The 18678-nt window shown below is 45.5% G+C and overlaps 1 protein-coding gene across 1 annotated transcript in view; it reads right to left on the bottom strand.

The window, feature by feature from the left end:
- The window catches only part of Ankrd55 (ankyrin repeat domain 55), a 156412-nt gene that overhangs the window by 125447 nt on the left and 12287 nt on the right, over positions 1-18678 (bottom strand). Inside the window, exons 3-5 of the mRNA XM_051183054.1 lie at positions 10816-10938; positions 6565-6695; positions 1749-1858 (exon numbers count right to left, since the gene is read on the bottom strand). Coding sequence (XP_051039011.1) covers positions 1749-1858; positions 6565-6695; positions 10816-10938 — 364 coding nt within the window. The remainder of the gene's footprint in view (positions 1-1748; positions 1859-6564; positions 6696-10815; positions 10939-18678) is intronic.

Here is an 18678-nt window from a genome sequence, read left to right as displayed (position 1 = left end):
CTTCTCATCCAAATCTGAGTTCCCAGTTCATGGATTGGAATCACCAATGGTGGACGGAGTCTGTCGGGGACAGTGTTTCCTGCAGTTCGTGCTGTTCAAGCCTGCACAAATGACTACTTCTTGTTAATGGGAAGAGGACAAAGGTGAACAGTGATGCTTGCCTGAGGTTCTGTATGAATGGACAAGGCTCGCTTTGCTCCTCTTTGCCCATTACCAGGCCAAGTGAGGGACATTCTGTGGTCATTCAGGATGGGAGTTACGAGATGGGAGATGCTCGGGTCCCTGAATCACCATGTGGAGGGGAGACAGCCATCACTTAGTAACCCCCACATTGGGACTGATAGGTCTGAGAACCAAAACTTGGATGTGAAACATTCTAGCTTTGGGTTTTACTGGCTACAACACCTATAATTACCACCACTTAAGCAGGCATTTATCTTTCAGAATAAGTAGCTTTTAAAATTACTCAGGAGGAACAGATAAAGTCAGTTACTGTTCAGTAATCAAGGCAGAATAATTCTTAGAAGGTATGTTTTCAAAACTTATTTTCTCAAGGTCACTCTTGCAGAAACAGTTTACTTTTGTGGCTAAATATTTGCGGGAGTTGTCTAAAAACAAATGTCTTCTGCTGCCCTCCCTCCCCTCTGCCCCCTCTCCCCTCCTCCTCCCCTTCCCGTTTCTTCTGAAAACAGACCACACCCTTACCTATGGTATTTACTGATAATTGCTGGTCTGGGCTGGCACTTTCATCTCTAACTTTGCTTGCTTTATCCGGCTTTGGGTAAATTCTGTTATTTCTGGACGTAGTCCAAGGTAGTTAAGTGGCGAGCCTCAGGGATAGTCCTGGGATTTTCCAAGCCTTTTACTTTCTATAAAAGTGACTGGAATGAAGAGATCCTGTCATCTTCCTGCCTGGAGGATGTTTCCCCGTCTTCAGACCCACAGAGCATCAGTCAGGTCTTCCTTCAGGCTCTGGGTGCTGAGGGCGAGGCACACCCCCCCCCATGCTGCAGGCCAGGGCCTGGGGTTGGGAACATTATCACCAGCTTTGCTGTAGGAGCTTTCAAAACGATGGAGACAGCGGCCAATCTGACAGCGAGGAATGAGCTCACTGGACTGGGGAGTTTTTCCTCTTGGTTTCTCAATCTCAGCAAATGGTGGCCTCCTCGATCATTGGCTTCCTTTGGGTAGCTCTCTTCACACGAGCCCATGTGTGTTACCTTGCTGGTTTTCCTTCCATGCCCCGGACTTCTGCCTCAGGCTCCGGTCCTCTTCAAATCCAGCAGCACACTCCATTGGGGCATTCACCTCTCTGCCACGCATGCACGGCATGGCTGCTTTAGCTTGTCTGGGTGTCTGCCACGCACTTGTCACTATTGGAAAGTATCTTGTTCCTTTGTTCACTGGTGAGCCACTCGGTTCCTTCACAACAGTGTCTGCTCTGGGACATCAGAGACTGCCTTGCTCACTGTGGCATTGTTAGGGACTAAATTTCTGCTTGCTTCATAATGAAGTTCCAATAATAGTTAACAGGTAGCCTTTCTTCTAAAATAAAAGACTGTGAGGAGAGGCTGTCACTGAAGTAAGAAGGGAGTGATATTGGAACTCATGACTACTCTAGAACATTGTGTTGAGGTCCTGTCTGCAAAAATGGTAAGTTTCATTTTTAACAGCCACAGAGGGATGGATTCCATGCTGTTCTCATGCAAGCTGGGTCTTTTCCATCTGGCGTATTATGGGTTGCTTACCTCACATCGGGCTCCGCAGTGGCAGCGTGCAGTGGCAGGCGGCCATTTTTATCTGGGATGTTGTGCTTGGCCCCGTTTCTGAGCAGACTCACACAGCCTTCAAGCCAGCCCTGAAAGGCAGCGCAATAACATCATTGTATAACACAGCCTCATATAATATGAGGAGTCAAGAAGCTTTCTATAGCGCACACACCTGTGTGTGTGTGTGTGTGTGTGGTGTGTGTGTGTGGTGTGTGTGGTGTGTGTATGTGTGTGTTGTCTGTGTGGTGGTGGTGTGTGTGTGTGTGCGCATGTGTGTGGTGTGTGTGTATGTGTGTGGTGGCATGTGTGTGTGGTGTGTGTGTGTGTGGTGTGGTGTGTGTGTATATGTGTGTGTCTGTGTTGTGGTGGTGTGGTGTGTGTGTCTGTGTTTGTGTGGTGGTGGTATGTTTGTGTGTTTGTGGTGGTGGTATGTGTGTGTGTTTGTGGTGTGTGTGGTGTGTGTGTGTGGTGTGTGTTTGTGGTGTGTGTGTCTGTGTTTGTGTGGTGGTAGTATGTGTGTGTGTGTGTGTTTGTGTGTGTGGTGTGTGTGGTGTGTGTGTGTGTGTGGTGTGGTGTGTGTGTATATGTGTGTGTCTGTGTTGTGGTGGTGTGGTGTGTGTGTCTGTGTTTGTGTGGTGGTGGTATGTTTGTGTGTTTGTGGTGGTGGTATGTGTGGTGTGTGTGTGTGGTGTGTGTGTCTGTGTTTGTGTGGTGGTGGTATGTGTGTGTGTTTGTGGTATGTGTGTGTGTGTGGTGGTGGTGGTGGTGTGTGTGTGTGTGTGTGTGTGTGTGGTGTTGACCACATCTTTAGTTTGGCTCAGAGCTTGTTTAAGCTGAAATCATTAAAGCCCACATTTTCAACTCTGGCCCTCAGCAGAGAGGAGCCTGAGCTTCCCCAGGGTTTCTGTATGCTTGTTGGCCTTTCACATCAGACTGATGCAGAGGCTCTCTTGTCTCCCCCTCCCCTTTCCAGGACCACTCACCGGGATTCAGTGGCTACAAAGGTAGCCTGTTACAGGGGGTGGCCACCTGCCCTGGCATGCGGCTTAGCTCCAAACACTGTCTAACTTGGATGACAACACCCGCCTCTGAAAGCTGGATTCCTACACCATGTCTGCGTCCCGCGCCCATGCTCAGACGGTTCCCCATGTCTAACCTGTAGGTCCTGGTTCTTTATCACCTCATGCTCTGTTCCTAGTAACCCGAAGGACAGCATCTTGCTTTCTTGAGTCAGTGAAACCCCGGTGCTTAGACTCATAGCCCGCATGCCCTGCCAGGAGCTGCACTTCTAATGCTGACACCCTGAATCTCGAAGGTGAAAGCACAACTAACGTTCCCCAAGGGATACACAGTGGAAGGTTTTATGCACCTACATATTTCTTAGGAGGCTGTGTGAATTCCCTGCACCATAACTGTACCAACTGAAACTTGATATTATCACCGGCATGTCCAGGTGGATCTTTTAAAAAAAAATGCATTATAAATATGTATACAGTATTCTGTCTGCATGTTTGCCTGCAGGCCAAAAGAGAACATTGCGTCTGATTATAGATGGTTGTGAGCCAGCACGTGGTCCTGGGAATTGAACTCTGGACCTCTGAAAGAGCTCTGGATCTCTGAACCATCTCTCCAGCCACATTAGTGACCTGAGATTAGCTAATGTGGGATGTCTCTCTTTGGCCATGAATATGCTTTATTACCATTGGTTAACAAAGAAGCTGATTTGGCCAATAGCCAGGCAGAATATAATATAGCCAGGTGGGAAATCCAAGCGAAGATACAGGGATAAAGAAGGCAGGGCCAGGGAGATGACAGAAGCAAGATGTGACGTAATGAGCCACAGGCTTCGTGTCCATACACAGATGAATAGAAATGAGTTAATTTAAGTTGTAAAAGCCAGCTAGTAAAAGCCTGAGCCATTGGACAAATATTTATAATTAATATTAAGCCTCAGAGTGTTTGTGAACTGGCAGGCAGGAGAGAAACGTCTAGTTACAGCTAGCCCCGCCCAGATTTACACTGCTTTCTTAATTTATACTTCTTTAGCTAACCTACCCTTGCTGATAAGCAAGCTTGGTTCTCATTGCTAAGCAGAAGACCTTCTACATTTACTTACAGCCCTTGGGCTACTCAACTACTTATAACCAGACAAATATATATAATATTATATTGTATATAATATACATATATAGTATATACAATAATATATAAGAGAAGAATGATGTGAGGATCTTTTATTTCAAAGCTGTTTCTAGGCTTCTTCCATGCATATACAGTCAAGCCTGGACATGTCCCAGTGAGGTGAGTCAGCTGAAGCTTCTACTGTGACAGTATTGGATGCATCAGAACCTAAAGAGTTAACAAACTTATTGAAGAAAGGAAATAATAATATGAACAGAACCTTGTGCTTTAGAAGAGGCTAGATAATATCTGCTAACGAGAAGCATATCCAAATTCCTGGGCTAAGCCAGGCATGGAGATATAGACCTAGAATTCCAGAATTTGAGAGGCTATCAGCAAGAGGATCAGGAGTTAAGGGCTATCCTCTGCAACATAGTGACTTTGAAGCCAGCCTGGACTACATGAGACCATGCCACAAAAAACCAAAACTAAAAACTTTCATGGACTATAATACCAGGTAAGATTCTATAGAATTGGCCAGCAAAATCTGTCTATAGTAGAAACAAATATTTGGGGGGGGGCATTGCCAGTATTGAGTCATAGTTTAATAATGTATTAAATATGTTTCTAGTTGCTAATGTACAAGTCATCAAGTTCTCTGCTCAAAAGGAGAAAAAATTGATCAGGGAACCCAAAATCAAGGCACACCACGCAAACGTCAGCGTTGCCCAAGATTTACAAATGGCTTTTGAAAAAGCAGATCTTTTGGTGGGGTAAGCTTTGAAACATCTAAAACATTTCGCAATGTTTCCTGGAACCCAATGTGTCTATGTGGTTTTCTTCATTCTTCCTACTTCAGGATAAAAAAAGTTAGAAATCAGTGAAGATATTTGAAGCCCTTGATCCCATTTGGAAACAAATGAGCCTCATCCCTACCACGTGCTAGCTGATCTCACCCTTTCCTTCAGGTGTGACCAGTTTAGGTGACTTTATCCTGTACCTCCCAAAATAAGGATAGAGGCATCAAAAGATCACATTTCTACAAACTCCTTTGCACCCTGAGTTGAGAACCAGTTTCTACCTGTCTCCTTTACCAAGTTTCTCTTAATGATCAAGTCTAGGTGTTGCTAGATGCCCCTCTCCCCAGAGCCTCAGCAGACAGGGAGGGGTCCTGGCTGGAGAACCCCAGCCACAGGTAAGAAGGCCTTCCTATCTGGTGTCATGTCACACAGCCCTTCAGAATGGGAAGAGCTGCCTGCCAAGATGTTACTCTCTAGGATCCAAGTTGCCCCTCGTAATCGATGTTTGGAGGAGCGCTCCCTTCCGGTCCTTTCAAATTTTGAATTTTAGACTTTTAAAGGACATATGATTTGTTTCCGCCATATTAAAGAGTCTGGTGTTGATCGGCTTTGGAGACCATTTCCACCCCTCCCTTCTGCCCCTTAATCTAGATGTTTGCTTTTCTTTAGGTCAGACACAAAAAAGGTTTGTAGCAAGAGCCGTTATGCTACAAAGGGAGGTAATTGAGAGGGAGGACGTACACCTGTCTGAGACGTGGAAGCTCACTCGGCTAGCACACACAGAGCAGTGGGCTTCAACTCAAGTGGACAAAGGTTTCCAGGGAGGTTAGTTTAACCTGCAGACTCCCCCCCCCTCCGTCCCACCACACTCAAGAGGGCATCCAACTAAGACACCTTAGTGTACCTCAGAACCTGCCTTGCAAACAAGACCTCTAAGGGATATTGCTCCAAGAGTCCTGTGGACCACCCTTCAAAATATTCTGCCCAGATTTGTTTTAGGGCTTTAGGGAAGGAGAAAAATCTCTGTGGGAATTGAGCAATGCATCCTTGCAGACTGTGAATTGTGGCGGGAAGGGCTGGCCGTGTTTGGGGAAGGGAAGCGTTTTCACCTCAGTGAGACGCCGCCGTAGAGGGCTGGGTTGGGGTGAACCCACTGCTACCCACTGGCAGCAGTGACAAATGTAAGAGGGAGCACATGTGACAGGGTGGCACCATGGTGCTGGAGGAGAAAAGCATTGTCCCTCTCCTGGTGGGTAGGCCTGTGTCACAGGGACTTAAGCCAGCCCCGGGAGACCCCAGAAGGATCGCAAAGGACAGCTGAGTGGATGTGCAGTGAGTCTTAGCCAAGCCTTGCTTCTGTGTTGGGCCATGCTGAACTTAGGGATGGCATTAGAGTTTCTAACGTGAGCACTCGCTATGAGCCAAGTCCTTCGTTTGGCGTTGCCCTGTGACCTACGCCCTTGCCCTCTTGCTCTTCCCAATTCTCACCATTTCTCACATTCTTCAGCCTGAAGCTTCCACTCAGTTAATCTCCATGTAAACCCACCCCAATGCTGTTAGCTGGATATTCAAATCATTACCACCCTCTGGGGGTTATTTATATCAGCCCTCTTAGAAAGATCTAGAGGGCCCGAAATGTCCCAGGTGAAATTCTGGTGCTGAGATAGAAAGAGAAAACATTTCCCTGGTGGCCACACCACCTCTCCACAGCTCGTGAAGGATTCAAGCAAGCCTTGAAGATAATCCGGGAAGCCGGAAGTCCTGCTTTCCCTGGTCTACTGTGTCAGCCCGTGGGCACCGTTCTACGAGCCTCATCCACACGACATTTTTAGGTTCCTTGTTCTGTAGCCCCATTAACAAACATAAATTCATACCAGATAGGTTGCCAGGCATAAGCTGGTGCGGCCATAAGCATCCTGGGTATTAATGTTGGCGCCCATCTTCAACAGCAGTTTCACCGTGTCCACTTGACGCCCAGAGACGGCGTGCATCAAGGGTGTGCACCCTGGAATAAGACATTTCAGCAGCCTTTACCAGCGTTTAACCTTCGAGATTTCTGAGCAGCCCACTTGTCTGTTCATTCATTTATTTTGCTTTTCTGTAACAGAGATCCAGCTGCTGGATTCTGTGGGGCTGAAGGGAGAGGAAGATGATGGCTTCTGGTTGCATAAGTATTGGTTTCTTTCTAACCTCCCTTCCTGCAACCGTCTGTAAGTCTCCCCTCTCCTCCTGCTCAATTGTCTGCGATTGCTGGTGAGCTAAAACACTTTGGGCAGATGGCCAAAACTGGCTGTTGTTGCCTCAGGGATGTGAGTTTATCTTGACTAAGGTAAGTTTATCTTGACTAAGCGGAAGTACAGAAGAATCCGGAATAGCTTCTGGTCCACCCAGGCAGACAAGTTCAGCACATGTGGGTGGTAAAGCTGATGGTAGCCTTGGGCTCCACAGATTCTCAGTAGGATTCACCTCACTGAATCCTTCTCTTTCTGAATCAATACAGCCAATGGCATTTTTTTCCAGTGTGTTTTCTTTCTGAATAAAAATAGAGATGAATGGACCCATTTTGTTTAACTTTGTGGGTCTGTTGGTACAAGCAAGGAATGTCACATTCCTTCAGTCCAAGAGACCAAGCTTAGATCCAGCCCCTTGCCGAAATGGCATACTTGGATTCTACTGAGCTGGAGACCCACGGTGAGATTGTGGTTCTCTCTGGGTGACCCAGCTGTGGTCCACGGAGAGCCCTGAGAATGGATGGATGTCTGGACTGCCGTTCTCACTGAACAAGGCAGCTGGTGACCCAGCAGCCGTCCTTTCTGAGTTATGACCATTAGAAGGGGAAGGACAAATGGATAAGAAAAGGAAGCAATTTGTGAATCTGAGATATTCAGTAAATAAAGCAAATAGATTTTTGCAAACTGTTTTTTGTGAAAGTGTATGTTCTGCCTGACTAGTTTATATCAGTTTTGAGATTGTACTTTCTATATAAGTTTATTCAGAGAACAATAATGTGGAGCATCTCTTTCAGGCAGCTCAGCTGGAGTGAGCTGGCCTTTCTCTTTTAGGTGACTTGGCTAGTCTGAGAGTTTTCCTCATCAGTTCCTGTTGCTTATATATGCTTGGTGAGGGAGGGGCCTAGTGCATCTGGTCAGTTTCAGGGACTTCCTAAAGCTTTTGAGGTTTTTTTCCCCCCTAACTTAAAGGAGAGTTCCTCCAGGATAGAATATTCCAACTCCTCTTAGACATCTTATACCTTAAGAACTTCCCTCCAAGATGTAAATAGCTGAGAGGAAATTGCTACAAATACAAATACTAGGTTTTTTTTTCTGTTTGAAAAGAAATTTGCCTCTGCATGTTTGCTTGTGAGTGTGCCTGTGTAAACACACACACACACACACACACACCCCTTGTCAGGTTTTGACAGAGTTGTGACCTGTCTACTTTTAGAAATTGTGTTAATCCTATATAAATATTATGTGTTTATTATACTGTTTTCCATGACCATGAAATTTATTTAGATTTTCTTATATTTATCTCATTGGTATTTTATGTGTTCTGCATATGATATATGTATATGTATGTATATATATGTACTTGTTTATTAATGAATTCCTTTTAACAGTATTGTATTTTAAATTTTGTTTTCTATATACTAGTTGCTAGTACACAGGTCGATGTACTCATCTTGTACCTGTGACCTCTGAACTCTCACCTTAGGGTGGTCTATGGTGACAATTAAGTTGTTCAAAAAGCAGACATTTTTGCTGTTCTCTTACGTATGTAAGAGATTTCCTCTCCTTGCCGTCTGCCCCTGGCCTTTTGAATTTATATTGCATTGAATATGGGTGCCAAGAGTGGACATGCCTCTTGTGTTCCTAACCTCAGAGTCAAAACATTCATCCTTTAACAACAGTGATACTGCTCCTCTAGACCACTGGTTCTCAGCATGTGGGTCGTGACCCCTTTGGGGATTAAAGGACCTTTTCACTGGAGTTGCCTAAGACCATCAGAAAATAGAGATATTTACATTATGATTCAGAACGCCATGAAGTGGCAGCAGCAGTCATTTTATGGTGGGCGTCACCACAATACGAGGAACTGTATTAGCGCATCAGAGAATTAGGAAGGGTGAGAACCACTGATCTAGACTGGAAAACCGGAGATGGAGCTTTGCTAAGTTACCCAGCATAGCCTTGTACTCTTGCATTTTAGCTCGCCTGGCCTTGATCTCTGTCATACTGAGAAAGCTCCTCTCCATTCTGTTTCCTGCTTTTTAAAAGTAAGGATGTGTATTGAATTTCATCAAATGCTTCCATGCCAATTAATATGATTACATGATTTTCCTTCTTTATCCTGCTAGTTAACCAGCTAGTTCAGGAGACTTTTGTTGGTTTGTTAAGTATTGTCATATCCTTATATTTCTCAAAGACTCGATCATGATATAATTCATATATTCATGAATTCATATGTTGTCTTTTTTTTTCATCTGTATTTATGAGGACAGTTGCTAAATGCAGGGATTTAAAACATCTGGTATTGATGTTAGTGTAATTCTAGTTCATAAATACAGCTAAGAAGTATTTTCTGCTTTTCTCTTTTTGAAAGAAATCATTTAAAAAATTAGGGCTGATTATTCCTTAAACACCTGTCGAGGGTCGGGAGAGACATCTCACAGCTCAGTGATTAAGAACACTTGTTGCTCTTAGAGGACCTGGGGTTGGCTCCCGCAGCCACATGGCCGCTCTCAACCCTCTGAAACTGCAGTTATGAGGGTCTGGCGCCCTCTTCAGGCCTCTGTGGACAGTGCACATGTGATACACAAACATGTAAGCACTCATACACACAAAATAAATCCAAGTAACAGATAAATAAACGAATTATAGAAATCTGTAAGATCATCTGGGGCTGAATGTACTCCTCTTGAGGAATCTTTAAATTATGAATTTAATTTCTTAAATAGTTATAGGAATATTCAAATTGTCTACTTCATACTAGAGGGATTTATGGTAGCTTACATTAAAATAGTTTATTAACACTCACTAAGTGTGCGTATTCCTGTCCATTGTGGTAGTTTCATGCCCTTGGTTTATTCCTGATAAGACCAATGATGGAAGTATTCTCTCTTTGTGAAGCCATGCGTTAGTACATAGAGTTTCTTTTTAACAGTATTTTCACATTGTTGATCCTGGTGTTTTGCCTAGATAATGCAAGTTTTCAGGAACTTTTCTATTGTTCATATCTGTTGGCATTCTGTGTTACCAGCTCCTTCATCCCCAACCCTGGGATGTGTAAGACAAAAAGATGATCCAGAGAAATCACCACCATGCCAGTCCTCAGATCCCAGGACTTAGTCAATGCATCACTTTCTCTTTGTTTTCCAGAGTTATTTTTTTTCATATCAGGGTTTGTAGTTGCATTTAGAAAGAATAGAGGGGGAGATACCACCATGCTGTCTTCCTATGAGCCAAATCCTCTGCTCTCCAAAGGACAATGACACCTACCCTTGCACCACACCCATTTCTTCTAAATTCACCATCTCTTTTTAGACAATTGCTACAAATACTGGTGGTCAAAGAAGGCTCATGACCTTAAGTGCTTGCTGTGCAACCACAGGGATCTAAGTAGGATAGTGGGAACACACTTAAGAAAGCCAGGCACGATGTTTTGTGCTTGTAATCTTGGCCCTGGGAAGATGGGGACAGTCATATACTTGGGGCTCTCTGGCCAGCGAGGTAAGCCTATTTGGTACGTTCCAAATTCCAGTGAGAAATGTAAGGAGTAGGTTTTCCCTGCTGGCCTGGACCCACCGCAGCACCAGCCCCAATTAACACACCGAGATATAATGCTGTTGGCCAGTTACTTGTTTCTTATCGGCTAGCTCTGTCTTAATTATTACCCCATTTTTTTAAAATCTAATTTCCACGTGAAGCAAGATGCTGAGGGTCTGGGTCTAACACCTTTATGCAGAGAAATGCCAAGGGGCACTACACGGAACCACTGGCCAGGTACCTCTACTATCACTTGGCCAGTCAAAAAGGATGTCAACTGTATGGCTCATCTCCAAAGACCATCCCTGAGAAGTAAAGCATTGCAGCCTGGTTTTAAAAAGCAATGCACAGACATCTCACCTTCGCTGTCGTAGCATTCCAGGATGGACGGGTCCTCTCGAATCACGGCAGTCAGAGCATTGACATCTCCGTTAGATGCCGCCTGATACACCATGGTCAGGTCAACCTCCTCAGATGAGTCACCTCCATGAATCAAACAGATTCTGTTAGCGGGTGGAAGTGAATTCAGTCCAAACTCTCACCCACACAGGCGATTCACTAACCCTCCCACCCCAGCGAATCCGGCAGAGGCTGAGTCAGCCTGGCCAAACGCTCCCTGGACACTTCTGAGGAAGAGTGGGCGACTGGGGGCATTGGCAACACCACGTGTTGGTAAGGAGCCTTAATTAGGCACCCTTTGACCTGTTATGACTCTTTAGGCATTTGGGTTTCCCAAAATTAGAGCGAGCAGTGAGGAAGAAGGCCCTGCCCTTGGGGCCCGTCTACTCTGCCAGACCTGAAACATCCTAATTAATGTTCTTCGCTTTTGCTCCTTGTTTTAGAGGCAGGGCTTCGTGTCCCCCAGGTTGGCCTCGAACGTTCTGAATAGCTGAGGTTGGCCTTGGATTTCTGTTCCTCTTGAGTGTTGGTGCTACAGATGTGGGCTACCCTGACTGGTTTCATGCAGATGTTGGTGACTGAAAGCGTGTGCCTCTATGAACTGCGCTACATCCGTGGGCGCATGGCCTGTCTTCCTAGAACATCCACTGGGAGAAGCATTATGCTTCCCCTCCTTTCTCTTCTGGAGATTCTCTCCTCTTTTCCGGTCCTCTTCTTTGCTGACTGTATCTTCTCCAGATGCCCTCACCCTCTTGCTGCATGAGGGAGGCACTGGCAGCTGGGAAAGGAAAGATGGGCTGCCCCTCAATCAGCCTCTGGCAGTAGCTGCCCCTTTCAACCAGGAGCTGGCTCTCACTTAGCCCCTCATAATCTGTCCACCACCATTGTCCTTCATCTGTAAGATGAGTATTTGCTCTCCACTGCTGTGCAACTGTTGATTTATATTTGGATCTCTCTCTCTCTCTCTCTCATTTTTTATTTTCAAGACAGAGTTCCCATTGTGTAGCCCTGGCTGTCCTGGAACTCACTCTGTAGACCAGACTGGCCTGGAACTCAGAGATCCGCCTGCCTCTGCCTCCCAAGTGCTGGGATTAAAGGCGTGCGCCACCACTGCCCAGCTAAGTCTGTTCATTTTCAACCACCTGGGTTTGCATAGAAGCTATTTCTAGAAGAACTAAGATTGAATAAACTTCTTTGAATGAGGTAGCCACCTGTTCGCCTCTGCACCTTTGTGAAGGATTGATCCAACAGATTTTGCTGCCAAGGGTGACAACAGACTGCGTCAGGTGACCCCGGGGTGTGCAGAGGGCTAGGAGGCAATTCTCACGTGGGGACTCCTGGAAGGAGGCTGTGCCAAGGTCCCCTGTTACAGCTGCCCCCAGTGGCGTTTTCTCCAAGTGTAACTGATGTTCAGAGGAGGAATCTCAACAGTCTTAACGTTGTCTTCTTCTAGTGTGGACACCAGGCTTTTCGGTTCTTTGAACTTTAGCTGGCACAAGTACTAAGTTTTGGCTTAGTTCCTCTGTCCCCGTATTTCTGAGAAACCATTAATGACTTTTAACCAGTAAACCAGGTACAGGGCAAGCTTGTCACTGAGAATGGCTCCCTTACGATGACATTGTTCTGTAAAGTGAGTGACTGCTTTCTAACTTGTCCACGCTTGGCTTTGTGCTTTGTATTTTGAAGCAGGCTCATTTGCATGCTGGGTGAAGGGTGTGTGTCTTGAAAACACCCGTGTGTGCTCGGTCTGATGACTTTGGAGCCAGATGCCGTCGGTACAAGCTATGCTTGCACAGCTGCTTGGAAGCGTGGGTCAGTCACCCTCACCTGGCTTTCAGTTTCATTGTCTGTAAAATGAAAGTGATCTTGGCAACACTAGTGACTACCTCCCCTAGGAATCTGTGTGGGGTGACACCGCATTGATATGAGTCCTGTGTGCCCAGGAACAGCCTGGCATTTAGTAAGCATCATATGACTATTGCTCCACTTAGAAGTTTGGCTTCTTTAGATAGCATTTCATGTCTGAGGCATATGTTTAAAAGGGGTTCTCTCAATTATGGCTATCAAAGAAGCCATATATCACTTAGAACTCATGACAAATCTTCACATAAGTCTGGAATTTTGTTATGGTGACTCCCAGTCTCTGGGCGTAAGAAGTAGGGCCCCGGCCTAAGAGATGAACCTGCTTTCAGCTATACATTCAAAGATGCTGATGAGGGTACCTTGGCAGGAGGACTGTGATTGGCTCAGGGAGCTGCAAGAGGTAACAACAGAACCATGGAGCTTTCTGTCTCTTTCTGTTTTGAGACAGGGCATCACTATGTAGCTCTTGCTGGCCGGGAACTCACTCTGTAGACCAGACTGGTCTCAAATTTAAGACGATCCTCCTGCCTCTGTCTCCCCTGTGCTGAGATTACAGGTGAATACCATCAAGCCAGATTCAACTGTGGGCTTTTGTAGACTATGTGCTATGTAATAGCGTGTTCCTGTTCGGTTCATGACTGAGTGTGATAAGGTAGCGACAGCACCTTCATCACAGTGTGAACTGCACAGCCTCCTAGATTGGGACCCTAAATATTTAGTCAGGAGGGTTGGAATGTCGCCTTTAATGTGCAGCATGTCTGAATCTGTGAACTACCTACTGGGACTCACGGGCAGGTGGCTGACGCTGTCCTCTCTGTCACTCAACCTCCCCTCACACCACCGATGCTGGCTTTACTCTGAGCACTCTCTTTCAGACAAACAGCTGCTTCAGTGGATTAGTTTGTCCTGCTCTAGAGGTGGGGCATGTGACCTGGAACGAAGCTATTAAGATTTTGCATCATCGTGGCCAAGGTGACGTATTCAGGGCTGTGACCCGATTAGAGTTTGTAAAAAGCAAGCATATCTAACTGGGGTGGTTGAGGGCGCTGTGCGCGCTTTCTCTCTGTCTCTCTGTCTCTCTCTCTCTCAGAAGCCTGCAGGCAGCTTCTACATGGAAAGCTGTCTAAGAAGAATATAGATGAAGCAGAGGGCTTAACACCTGAACAGCACCCCTTACTTAGGTCAACAGTGTCTCTGGAACATTTGCATATGCCGATATGTTCCTTTATTAGTTTGTTCTCCTGGCTTGCCGTTTTGTACCATCTGTGGGTGAGCTTCGGTTTTCTTTTCAGTCTGTGGGGGAGCTCTGAGCAAGGACAGTGAGGGCAGAGGTACGTTAGCAAAGGGCACAAGGTGTCAGACGGATGTTAGCCCACAGGAACTGATGTTCAACGCACTAGCAGAAACTGACTGTAGTCATACGGAGGAGGTGACAGGGCCCTCCCATCCTTCACGGATCAGTGTCTACTGAGATCTCTAGCCTGTGGGTTAAATGTGACTGGAGGAGGCTGGGGATGTTGAGAGTGGCTAGAATGAGAGGCAGTGGCTTTCATTTGTGTCTCATGAGTGGTTCAGGAGAGTAGGTGGGTTTGTTCTGGAGAGAGTTCCATGAGGTCAAGATCGTGGTCTAGGTAGTTTGCACGCACAATATACATTTTACCGTTTTACCCATTTCTAGCCATTCAGTTCTATGGCCTTAAGGCATTTGTAGCATCGCATAACCACTACCGCCACCCTCTCCAAGTCCTTTTCTCTTTCCAGAACTCTGTCCCATTAAGCAGTAGCCCCATGTTTTCCTGCCCAGCCCCCAGAAAGCACGACACTGTGAATGTGACTCTAGGTTCTTCTTCTTTTATTTAATCTGCGTGAATCAACAGTATTTGCCTCTTTGTGACTAGATGATTTCCCTCAGCAAAGTGTCTTCAAGGCTCATCCATGGAGGAATGCGTATCTGATTTTCCTTCCTTTTGAATATTGAGTGGTATTTTCTCCTATACGTGAACCGACCATACTGCCCTTCTCTGTTGATCTGTCGATGGACACTTGGTTTTTCTCTGTTCTCTGTTGATCTCTCGATGGACAGTTGGTTTTTCTTGGTCGTTCTCTGTTGATCTGTCGATGGACAGTTGGTTTTTCTCTGTTCTCTGTTGATCTCTCGATGGACAGTTGGTTTTTCTCTGTTCTCTGTTGATCTGTCGATGGACAGTTGGTTTTTCTCTGTTCTCTGTTGATCTTTCCATGGACACTTGGTTTTTCTCTGCTGCTCTCTTGGCCTCTGTGAGTAATGCTGCAGTGAGCATGTGTGCACAGATTGCTGACGCTGCTTTCAGCTCTCTTGGACATGCCCTCAGAAGTGGAACCGCCGATCATGATTACTGTTCTTATGTTCAGCTTTTAACAGTCCACCAGATGTTCGTGTTGGTTAGTTTTGCATCAACTTGACCCGAGCTAGAGTCATTTGGGAAGAGGGACTGTCCGTTGAGAAAATGCCTCCATAGGATGGGCTTGTAGGCAAGTCTAAGGCCATTGTCTTGTTTTAGGATTGATGTGGAAGGGCCCCGCCCATGATGGGTGGTGCCATCCCTGTGCAGGCGGTCTTGAATTATACACAGAAGCAGGCTGAGCAAGCCATGGGGAACAGGCGGTAAGCCGCGCTCCTCCATGGCCTCTCTCTGACTCTCTGACTTCTTGCTCCCGGGTTCCTGCTCTGACCTCCCTCAGTGATGGGCTGTGACCTGAGGGTTTCACGATGAAGTAAATGCTTCCCTCAAGTTGCTCTTGGCCATGGTATTTTGCCACAGCGATGGAAACCCCCTACCTGGACACTATTTTTCAAGGCAGCTTTATCGTTTTTTATCACCGTATCTGCCCACAGCTTCTAGCTCCCCACATCGCATTGTACTTACTTATGTGTGAAAATGAATTATTATGTGTAACAGCCATCCTTTCCAGTATGAAGCAGTATTTGGTTGTGGTTCTAAATTACATTTCCCTAATGACTGGCAATGTTGAACAACTTTTCATGTATCCTTGGCTGTCCCTGTCCCTCTGTTTTTGGAGGAATTTTGGGGGAAGGCTTGTTAGAATCCTTTGTTCACGTTGGAATAGGACTGTTGTTGTTTTGTGGTGCCGTCTTGTAGGGATATATGAAGAACTCTATTACTGATATTAACTCCTGTATGAGATGTTTGGTGCATACACATCTTCTCATACTCTATGGCTTTCCTGTTGGCACTGTTAATAGCGTCTTTCAATTCAGTTCGTCTATGTTTCTTTTTCGTTACCTGTACAGTTGACATCATATCCAGGAAAGCACTACCAAATCCATTGCTAGATGGATTTCTTTAGGCCTTTTAAAGAGAGTTTTATGGTTCTGGGCATTATGATTGGGTCTCCGATATGCTGTAAGGTGAGAGTCTAAGATCCTCCTTTCCTATGACTATCTAATTTCTCAAGCATTCTATTTTGAAGATCATCACTGAGTGATCTTAGCCCCTTCTTAAAAATTAGCTAATCAAGCCAGATGGTGGTGGTGCATGCCTTTAATCCCAGATGCAGGCAGACCTCTATGAGCTTGAGGCCAGCCTGATCTACAGAGTGAGTTCCAGGACAGCTAGAGCTACACAGAGAAACCCTGCCTTGAAAAACAAAACAAAATAAAAACATAGCTGTATGGGATCATTTCTGAGCCCCCAGTTCCATCCCATTGCTCTATATGACTACCATCTTCATGCCGGTACCACACTTTTTGATTATTGTAGCTTTATAATAACTTCTAAAATCAGGAGAGGTGAGGCCCCCCTCTAATTTTGTTTTTCTTCTGTAAAATTGTCTTAAATGTCTGGGAGTCCATTTCTGTAAAACTGTCATTGAGTTTCAGCAGAGAGTGTACTCAATCTACAAACTTCTTTGGGAAGCAGTGACGCCTTGATATGATTTTCTGACTCAGGAAACACAGGACGTCTTTTCATTTATTGGCAACATCTTCAATTTACTTTAGTAACTCACTGTGGTTTGGGGTACGCAAATCTTTTGCTTTCTAGGTTGGGTTTATCCCTAAGTACTTTATTCTTTTGTTATTGTTGTGAATATCATTGCTCTCAGAGGACTTTTAGGCAAACATTCCTACAATGAAATTGTCCGGTGACTCCTAAGCAGTTAGAAGTAACAGTGACTGAGTGACAGGAAATGGTATCTGAGTTATTAGAGCTTGACCGAAATGTTCCAGGTCGCAGTCAGCGGTGATTGTTATTCAATTGTTATTGAAGATGGGTAGTCTTGGCTAGAAGGCCATTCGGGAAGTGTGCTTAGAAGGAATTGGGAGCGAAGAACAGAGAAGGGGGAAGGGAAGATCTACAAGGCAGATTAAAATGAGCTTCAGAGTTTGTTTAGCTTAGGTTATGCTACGCAACTAGTGATTAGGAACTGAGAGACACTTCCCTAGCGGCCGTGTAGAAATGTTCAGTCTAAAGCAGGGGGAGTGGAGAGCCCTAGGCCTAACCTTGTAGCTGGGACAAAGAAGTGTTTGCAGAAATTAGAAAAGATGTTGCTGAAATAGCAGGTGTGAAGGAAAGAGCGGCAGATGGTCCCTTGGAATCTAAAATGGGGCAGGAGGTTTGGTTGTTGGCGGGGTTTCTTTTGTTGTTTTTGTTTTTTAAAATAGAAGATCATAACTCAACATCTTCCAGTAACTCTATATAATTAACCAGCACACAGCCTTTCTTTCCTCTATGTATCTTTCCATGTATGTATGTATGTATGTATTATGTATCTGTCTTTTATCATCTACCTGTTTAGTGCATGGTTGTATGTCTAACGTTCTTCCCAGGAAGCATGTTTTGAGCGCTCCTCGCCTCTCTGAAGCCTAAACAGATAGGCTGAGACAGGGGTGCGTGCAGAGGCAGTGTAGAAAGCACACAGAGGAGGAGGCTGGCATGTCTGCTGCGTGCAGAGGCAGTCTAGAAAGCACACAGAGGAGGAGGCTGGCATGTCTGCTGCGTGCAGAGGCAGTCTAGAAAGCACACAGAGGAGGAGGCTGGCATGTCTGCTGCGTGCAGAGGCAGTGTAGAAAGCACACAGAGGAGGAGGCTGGCATGTCTGCTGCGTGCAGAGGCAGTGTAGAAAGCACACAGAGGAGGAGGCTGGCATGTCTGCTGCGTGCAGAGGCAGTCTAGAAAGCACACAGAGGAGGAGGCTGGCATGAGTGGGGGACACATGACACGTGAAGGAACAGGAAGCACCATGTGGACACATGTCGGCTGTATGTTCTAAAACATTTTATGTGTGTATATACACGAAACGCGGGAAGGACCAGAAGAGCATCTGTGAAGAGTTGGATGTCCTGGACATGTTCTGAACCTATTTTACTTTCCAGACTTTATGGCGAATTTACACTGTTTATGCTCAACAGAGGCAACCAAGCTTTTTCCCTCTTGGATGTTGAGGGCGATGTGGCTTGCTGCTTCCCAGTAGTATTTTACTACTAGGCAGAGCTTTGTGCAGTGATCGCTGTTAACCGTTTGGATAGAATTTGTTGCCCCAAAAGGTTCATGCGTTGGGGGATTGGCATTCAAGTGGTGACGCCATTAGGTTCTGAGATCATTAGGAGGTTCTAGCTAGGGGAAGCCATGTTGGGGTGGGTCCTTGGGGTCTCTTGTCTTTACGATACTTTCTTACTACTGTGATGTGAATGGTTTCCCCTGTCTTGCCTGCACAATGGACTGAACCCTCAAAGTGAATTTTGAGTATGTGGTCAGAGCTATGCAAAAGCTTCAATAAGATGACATGTAAGGAAACAGTTCCTGGATAATTCGAAACCCTCAGAACCAAAGAGCCGTGTTTTAAAATTCCAACCTTCTAACATTAACTGTGGGTTATAGAGAACATACAGGAAATATCTCTTGATTTGCACACAAACAGGAAAGCATAAAGTCATGTCGTAGGTTACTCCCGAGGCCATGA

Source organism: Phodopus roborovskii, unplaced genomic scaffold (genome assembly GCF_943737965.1).
Source record: "Phodopus roborovskii unplaced genomic scaffold, PHOROB, whole genome shotgun sequence".
Classification (NCBI taxonomy): domain Eukaryota; kingdom Metazoa; phylum Chordata; class Mammalia; order Rodentia; family Cricetidae; genus Phodopus; species Phodopus roborovskii.
The sequence above is the reverse complement of the archived record's forward strand: the minus strand, read 5'-3'. Positions and strand labels throughout refer to the sequence as shown.